At 46.8% G+C, this 8,502-nt stretch overlaps 1 protein-coding gene across 1 annotated transcript in view; it reads left to right on the forward strand.

Moving 5' to 3' along the window:
- Positions 1 to 8,197, forward strand: part of LOC121684350 (segment polarity protein dishevelled homolog DVL-3) — a 26,682-nt gene extending 18,485 nt beyond the window's left edge. Inside the window, exons 4-15 of the mRNA XM_042064345.1 lie at positions 371 to 516; positions 1,400 to 1,535; positions 2,669 to 2,762; positions 2,936 to 3,005; positions 3,269 to 3,408; positions 3,949 to 4,025; positions 4,132 to 4,199; positions 4,563 to 4,712; positions 5,248 to 5,379; positions 5,597 to 5,764; positions 5,954 to 6,169; positions 6,452 to 8,197. Of these exons, the coding sequence (XP_041920279.1) occupies positions 371 to 516; positions 1,400 to 1,535; positions 2,669 to 2,762; positions 2,936 to 3,005; positions 3,269 to 3,408; positions 3,949 to 4,025; positions 4,132 to 4,199; positions 4,563 to 4,712; positions 5,248 to 5,379; positions 5,597 to 5,764; positions 5,954 to 6,169; positions 6,452 to 6,858 (1,804 nt within the window). The 3' untranslated portion in view covers positions 6,859 to 8,197. The remainder of the gene's footprint in view (positions 1 to 370; positions 517 to 1,399; positions 1,536 to 2,668; positions 2,763 to 2,935; positions 3,006 to 3,268; positions 3,409 to 3,948; positions 4,026 to 4,131; positions 4,200 to 4,562; positions 4,713 to 5,247; positions 5,380 to 5,596; positions 5,765 to 5,953; positions 6,170 to 6,451) is intronic.
- The last annotated feature ends 305 nt before the right edge of the window (positions 8,198 to 8,502 follow it).

The raw sequence follows: 8,502 nt of genomic DNA on the forward strand, positions 1-8,502 counted from the left end.
TCCAGCTTGCTCTGGGATGGCTGACATTAAAACTTACTGATGTTCAGAAAGCAGCACTTGACATTTAAACAGCAGGGGTCTCTGAGAAAGACTGCCTCAGTAGCGGATGTGCCTTTTGGGCCTAATCAGACATCTGTTGGTGAGAAGCAACTGTTTGTGTGTGTGTGTGTGTGTGTGTGTGTGTGTGTGTGTGTGTGTGTGTGTGTGTGTGTGTGTGTGTGTGTGTGTGTGTTGTAAAGACTGTGGCGATATTCAACTCGACTGATCTTTCTTCTCCCCAACTATACTCCTCCTGTCTCCCCCCTTTCGTTTCCATTTCATCTATTCTTTCATCATTCCTCCCTTCCCTCCGTCTCTCTCCCTCTGGCAGTGCGAACGCTGCAGGCAGCCAGGACAACCTCGACAACGACACGGAGACAGATTCCGCGCCGCCTCCGCGGAGAGAGAGAGACCGTGGCGAGCGAGAGAGAGAGAGAGAGAGGGAGAGACCGCGGAGGAAAGACACCCACGACCACGGTGCGTTTGCCTGCCGGCCGTCACAGTTCACAGTCACGTGTAGCTCCTTCCTTCACGAAGCCTTTTAAGCCAAAATCTCTGTTTAAACCAGAATGTTCTCATACTAAAGAGCTCCCATGGAAAAAGATACACACGATAAGCTATCAGACTGAGCTTAGTTTAAGGGGAGAATTCAGTTGGCTGCAGTGTGAGGGTTAAGTGAGGCTGAGTCATCCTATTAGGTTACAGTGGGAGCTGATAGGTGGGCATTAGGATTCTCTAAAAAGTGCTTCAAGGAGATGTGCCCGCTCTCAGCAGTGTGCACAGGGTGTAGCCCACAGGTACTTAAAAATGTATGAAGGACAGATTGAATGAGAGGACGCTGGGAGACCTCAAAAACTCCCATCAAGCAAAATGTCAAATGACGGCACTTTTCATACAGGGATTACACTCATGGTGAGGGCTTTTAAGCAGAGGGATTAGTTTCACAAGCTTTAAAAGCTGCCCAGAGGACCGCCTGGATTGACCGGACATATGTCCATAATTAGAGATCAGACTCTATTCCTGGTTCTGGCTCAGAGTGTTTCAGTTTTGGACTGCATCGTTTGGAATCATGAAGGGATGCAATTTGGATTCAAAGTTTAAATTCCTCTCAATCGCTATTTATTGTGATAACATTGGTTCATATTAGTACATGTACTGCCATGTTTACCTTGACACTGTGTTAGAGAGACATTAACCAACCAGGTAACGTCACCATCACCAGTTGCAGAGATGAGTCCTTGTGGTGCTATACCCTGTAATCTCTGATTGAACAGTGTTCTTTTGAGGTCCGTGCCTGTAATTAGTAAACCAGTGCCTAGACATGTGCAATCCTCTAACTCTGTGGTGGCACCCCCCGCAGGCGGGAGGCTGAATGGCCACTCTCGTCTGGAGCGCCGACCAGAGTTGGCCGGCTACGAGAGCTCCTCCACCCTCATGAGCAGCGAGCTGGAGACCACCAGCTTCTTCGACTCCGAGGAAGACGACTCTGCCAGCAGGTGAGCTCATAAACACACATAGATAATAGATCTCACACACACACACACACACACACACACACACACACACACACACACACACACAAGCACAAGCACAGATACACAAATGCAACGTTGACACAAGCTTACAATAAAATAAAGCCATACACACAAACACTGATTTACATAGTGTAGATAGATACACCAATAAAAGTAAGAGTCCATAAAAGTCCATAAGTCCACATAATGGAGATGCACATCCAGTATCTTACATTCTTTTCCACACTTGAGTAGATGTGTACACAGGCTGTGAATAGCAGAGTGCACCTGTGCACACACATGCACCTACACACTGATACACTGATTAAAGACGATCCTCACGTACGCCCTCAGCACCCACAGCCCCCATGCCCACCTGCTCTAACAGATGAAGGGCTCTCTGATCTGGCCCCATACCAGCGTTAGCCCAGCCATTGATGTACAGGGAGTGACAGGCAAGCTGCTCTCTTAGAAGTGCATTTAAATATCTCCTAATGAGTAGTTCTGCTTGCTTTGGTTACCTTCAATAGCATCATTGACGTTTTTCAATGCTTAGAGCATGTATAAAATAGCAATAAAGTGTCTATAAATTAGTCACACAATCGTCACACAATATTTGTTCACATAAATATATCAACCTCTGGTGCAGGATCATTACATGAACCCATTCCATACATAATCCATATGTAGTCCATGTTGAATATATCATCATAAAATATCAAGGTTCTCTTAGATATACATTGAATCACACTCTGTACTCAATTCAGTAGTCTTAAGCACAAAAATCATTGATAAGGCTCTGCGTGTTCCACAGATATATATTAATTCATCGTATAGCTGATCATACTGGATACACATCTTGTCCTACACACCACAACTCACCAAAGCACTCTCTAATCACATGCTCTACAAAACCAACACAAAAGATCTTTTCCTCCTTTCGATGAATGCAATGCATACTCCGCTGGGGAGCCGCTGTTCAGAGATATCACGTGATGTCCTCGAGCCAATCCCAGTCCGGTATGCATTGTGTGTAGACAGTAAAGCATAATACCTCAAGAGTATGGCCTTTAAGGCAGTTACGTCATGGCCGTGATGTCATCTCTCTGACCCAGGTTCAGTAGCTCGACAGAGCAGAGCACATCCTCAAGACTGATGAGACGACATCGCCGTCGCCGACGGAAACCAAAGGCACCACGAATGGAGCGGGTGAGATTTAAACGTACACACACAGACACACACACGAACACTCAAACAACCACCTTTAGTCTCCTGTCTAATATTAATGGCTTTAAGTGTGTGTGCTCATGTCGGTCTGTCTTTCCCTCTCTCTGTCTCTCTTTCTCTCTGTTCTCTCTCCCTGTTCTCTCTCTGTTCTTCAGTCATCATCGTTCAGCAGCATCACAGACTCCACCATGTCACTGAACATCATCACTGTCACGTTAAACATGGGTGAGTAGTATGTGTGTGTGTGTGTGTGTGTGTGTGTGTGTGTGTGTGTGTGTGTGTGTGTATTTTCTGTGGGCTGCTGATACACCCTTGATTGCCTATAGTATAAATTATGAATGTGTTGATAATTTCTGTGTACGTTCTTTCTTTCTTTCTTTCTCTCATCCACATTCTTGTGTCTTCTTTCCGCTGTCCCTCACCCTTCCATCCACCCTGTTTCATCCCTCCATCGTTTTCCTGATGTCTCCCTCCCTCTGTCCCTGCAGAAAAGTATAACTTCCTGGGCATCAGTATTGTGGGCCAGAGCAACGAGAGGGGGGACGGAGGCATCTACATCGGCTCCATCATGAAGGGTGGAGCAGTGGCAGCAGACGGGAGGATAGAACCTGGTGATATGCTGCTCCAGGTGTGTGTGTCTGTGTGTGTGCGTGCGTGCGTGTGAGTGTGTATTTTGAAAAGGTGCTGTGTGTCAGAATATACATTGTGCTGGGAGGTTGCCTGTGTTAGGTGGGATGGGATAGCAGAGCTTAATGTATAGTTGTGCATCAGTGTTGAATGATAATGTTAAATAAATGATGATGTTAAATAAAAATAGCCTATAAAATAAAATCGGCCAATCTTTTTCTGAAATAAATATATTTAAATGAGAAAAGTAGCATGCAGCTTCACAGCAGTGCAGAGAGGGGAGCAGTGAAGAGAGCTCTGGTCAGCGGCTTGCGTGGAGCAAGGATCACCGCGCAAATTTTAACTATATAGATATATGCGATATGGTCTAATTCCATATCGCATTTTAAAATATATCGATATATCTTTTATATCGATATATCGCCCAGCCCTACTGTATGGTGAATTTAAATCTAAATCTTGTATGTGCAGGGTATGTGTATGTGTGTCTATGTCTGTGTGTGACTGCATTCCGTCCTAATGATCATTTTTTTGTCTAAAGGTGAACGACATCAACTTTGAGAACATGAGCAATGACGATGCAGTGAGGGTGCTGCGGGAGATAGTGCACAAACCAGGGTAAGACACACACACACGTCACCCTCACATATACAGTAAACCTAACCAGACATAGGTGACAAGAGATTGCCTAAAGGTTGAAATAGCCTGCTCTTCTTGTCCACAGTCCTATAATTCTAACTGTAGCCAAATGCTGGGATCCCAATCCACGAGGCTGCTTCACCCTGCCCAGAGGTGAGTGCTTAAACCGTGTCTCTTTACCTTTCCAACACAAATACACACATACAAAAGTTCACTGTATATACTTAGTGATTGCTTGAAGGATATCTATCCTGATTTTCAAGAAGGAATTGCATTTGAATTCTCTTTTTGAATTTTTACATAGCAGTTTTAGTTTTCTTTGAGTTGAAGTCAGTATTTGTGTTTTTGCTATGACGGTTTACTTACAGGTGATCTGATCGCAGGTATTTTCCATCCTGGCATATATCATGCCTTACACCTGATCAAACCAGCAGGTGTTAATTGAATCAGCAGACAGCCAGTAGCTTACCTGACCTTGCCCCATGCCCCCCCCCCCACACACACACACTTCTCTAGGTGAGCCGATCCGTCCCATAGACCCGGCTGCGTGGGTGTCCCACACGGCGGCGCTGACGGGGGCGTATCCGGTGTACGGTATGAGCCCTTCCATGAGCACAATCACCTCCACAAGCTCCTCCATCACCAGCTCCATTCCAGAGACCGAGCGTAAGTGTGCCCCCCTCCCCTGCCTCGCCACCCCCAGTGCCGCCCGGCACCCAGCTTCACAGCATTGCTTGCTGAGGATGATGTCATTTCCTGCTCTTCCTTGCTTCTTGTGCTCCATTTGTGTGTCCATTTCACATTGCTGTGTTGTTGTTATTGTTGTTGTTGCAGTCATGTCTGCCAATCATATTGCTCACATTGGCAATCAAAGTGGCAATGGTTGGCCTCAGAGGCAGAGGGCATGCTCTTTTGCTGTAAAGTATGGATCCCTGCAAAATCTACAACGCCTAAATGTCATAAGGGCTGGAAAAAGCAATTTGTGAGAAGCTAAATTAGTTTTATTCAAATTCCCTAGCCCGTCAAGATTTGCATAAGCCCTCTGCCACCTTTTACTTGGCAAGACCCAGCACAGCACAGCAATCTGAAAAGGGCCCCTCTGTTCCTGCCTGTCCAACCCTGGACTGCCTGCACATCACAGCTTTACTGTACGTGTCCAGTTCTCCTCCACCTCTGACCAAACATTCACCATCCCCCACAGGGTTCGACGACTTCCACCTGTCCATTCATAGCGACATGGGGATGGTTGCCAAGGCAATGGCGTCCCCTGAGTCGGGTCTGGAGGTGCGGGACAGGATGTGGTTGAAGATCACCATCCCCAACGCCTTCATAGGTAACCTGCCGCAGTTTCTCTATTAGACGTGTACATCCATACACTGTGAATGACTTCTTTATCTGTCCATGTCAAGTTGACCCATTACTGCAAAATAATACATTACTTTTGAGAAATGACTACATTGGGTTCCCTAGAAATTGGGTAAAATTAGTCCAGATACTCTCCTAGTTGAGCCCCAAGACAGTGTTGTGATTGCCCCCCTCCAACTCTCCAGGTTCTGATGTGGTTGACTGGTTATACCATCACATTGAGGGCTTCACGGATCGCCGAGAGGCACGCAAGTACGCCAGCAATCTCCTAAAGGCCGGCTACATCCGCCACACAGTCAACAAGATCACCTTCTCTGAGCAGTGCTACTACATCTTCGGCGACTTATGTGGCAGTAAGTCATTGGTCAACTGTCTCGTCTCCTTTTCTTAGCTCTCCTGTACCTAATTTCTTTCGCATGATGTAATCATCAACCCTATTCTGAAAACCAAAAATAACTTGCTTTGTGGCCTTTTTTTGTTAGTAACTTTATTTTCCAATCCACTTCCTTTTTCTTCCCCTGAATGACGTGCCTCTCTCGCAGACATGGCCAATCTCTCCTTGCACGACCACGATGGCTCTAGCGGTGCGTCCGATCAGGATACCCTTGCCCCCCTGCCCCATCCAGGAGCAGCCCCGTGGCCCTTAGCGTTCCCCTACCAGTACCCTGTCCCTCACCCCTACAATCCCCACCCCGTGCACGAGCCGCCCTGCAACTTCACCGGGGGTGCTGGCAGTGCAGGCAGCCAGCACAGCGAAGGTGAGATATGCCACTAGAGACCATAACAGGTTGACTGCACACAGATGTCTACCCACACATAAGACACAGAAACACACAGCCTTAATCCAGACCCAGGTACTCTGTGGTGTAGTTTTTTTAGTAATAGTACTACTCACTCCATGACCCCTCTGATTTTTCTGCTTCCCTCTCTGTCTTTCTCTTTCTCTCTCTCTCTCTCTTTCGCCACTGCTCACTCTGTTTCTGTCATCCCTCTCTATCTGTCTCTCTGCCTCCCTCTCTCTCTCCTTATCTATCCCTCAGGGAGTCGCAGTAGCGGCTCCAACCGCAGTGCTGGTAAGAAGGAAGCTGCAGCAGGAGGAGGCAGCGTCGGTGGTGGTGTTGGCGGCGGAGGGGACTCCAAGTCAGGAGGGAGTGGCAGCGAGACCGAGCTGCGGCGAGAGAAAGCCCCCAGCGAGCGCTCGTCGGCGCCCCCCAGTGAGCGCAGTGTGCACAGCACCCACAGCCTGCGTAGCACACACTCGGCTGTGGTTTATGGGCCGCCTGGGCTGCCGCCGCAGCCACAGACCCCCACCCCCGTCCCCATGGCACCACCCGGCTCCCCCCCGGGCCGCGACCTGGCCTCAGTGCCCCCTGAACTCACGGCCTCACGCCAGTCCTTCCGCATGGCCATGGGAAACCCCAGCGAGTTCTTTGTGGACGTGATGTGACCTACGGGCGGCGGTGGCAACAGGTGAAACCCTAAAGGCCGAATCTCGCACATTCAGGCATTCAGGACACTGTCACCCACCCTTTCCCCCAAGAAAAGTAGAGATGAAGGACAACGGGGGAGGGATTTAGAGGGACAGAGAGTGATTGTGTTGTATGTGTGTAGTAGTCTGTGTGTGTGTGTGTGTGTGTGTGTGTGTGTCTGCCTGCCTGCCTGCCTGCCTGTCCCTCCTGTCGAGTGTCTCATACTTTCTTCAGTGAAGAAGATGCAGTGCTCTTTCCTGCCTTCCCTCGAAAAGAAAAAAACTCTTTTTTTTTTATCCCTGTTCCCTTCTGCTTTGGTTAAAGGAATGGATGCAGTTGAATGTGAGTGGCTGGGGCTGAATGAGAGGTAAAAGGACCCCCCCCCCACTACCCCACCCCTCTGTTTCTTTTCCTGTCCTCCCGTTAATCTCCCCATGAACGTTTGTCTCATCTGTCATTTTGTCTCATGGAAATCGATAGAGTGGTATAGGGAGGGAGAAATGGTCCCTCCATTTCTCAGCATGTCCGAACGAAGCTCTGAAACTCTGTCAGACGTCTGGAAAGAGAAGACACTAACATGATGAAAGCTGAAGATGTGTTTTATATCTGCCTCTCTTGTTTTGCTTCTTTTTGTTGTTTTGTTTTGGAATTCAAAGCAAGGACACAGACATTATTCAGAAATCATATCAAAGGCTCCTCAGTATGCAATACTTTATCTGCCTTTTAACAGACAGCAATGTACACAATGAAGTATAGGCCTAGTGGCATCTTGTTAGATGCAAGGGTATTGAAGGTACTACTTAATAAGGCTTAACATGTCTTGTGCTCTTAAAATGCAGACCGTCTCCAAAATCTAAATCGTCTGCTTTAGTTCCCATGGTAACGGGAGCTGTGATGTCATGTCTGGGGAAGTTACTAGCCAATCAGAAAACTGGAAGAGGAACTGTACTGAAGAGGCACCTCACATTAGCCTAGAGATGCAACTGCACAATCCCAGAGACTGGCTGTTACCTCCAGTTATGTGATTGCATAGAGCTGACACCATCTCGCTGTCTTCTCCTCCCAGAGCACTTCAGATGAAATATATAATTTATCGTGTTGCATTAACATCTACATTTTGTATGCTATACAGCCTAACATCTCATTCTCCTTCTGAAAACCCTCCCTTTTCCTTTGAAATACATTTATCACAAGTTTTCAATTTATTAGAAACTGATAATGTATAGTGACAAATGGTTCAATTTAATACTCACTGTACACTGTTTTATGAGAACAACAAACAAGAAATTGTTTTTATTTATAAACATAGTTTTATTGCCTAAACTTGGTAGTTTGTCTGTGATTTTATTTGTTACAGTGGTACTATAGATTACACACAATGTGCTCACAAAACATCACAGAACCCTTACATGTGTGTCTGCAGGGTGTAGCCTACATAGAAGATGTTTTCTGCCTGCATGGAAACATTGCGTAGGCCTGGGGTGGGGCAGGGGTTCTGTGTAAGTGTAGGCTACATGTGTAAGATGTGTGGCTCTGCGCTTAAACAAACATAAGAAAGTTAATAAGTTACTACAAACATAAGTAATTGATCCACTACTTATAGTCACAATACTCTCTAGGAA

This window comes from Alosa sapidissima, chromosome 15 (assembly GCF_018492685.1).
Source record: "Alosa sapidissima isolate fAloSap1 chromosome 15, fAloSap1.pri, whole genome shotgun sequence".
Lineage (NCBI taxonomy): Eukaryota > Metazoa > Chordata > Actinopteri > Clupeiformes > Clupeidae > Alosa > Alosa sapidissima.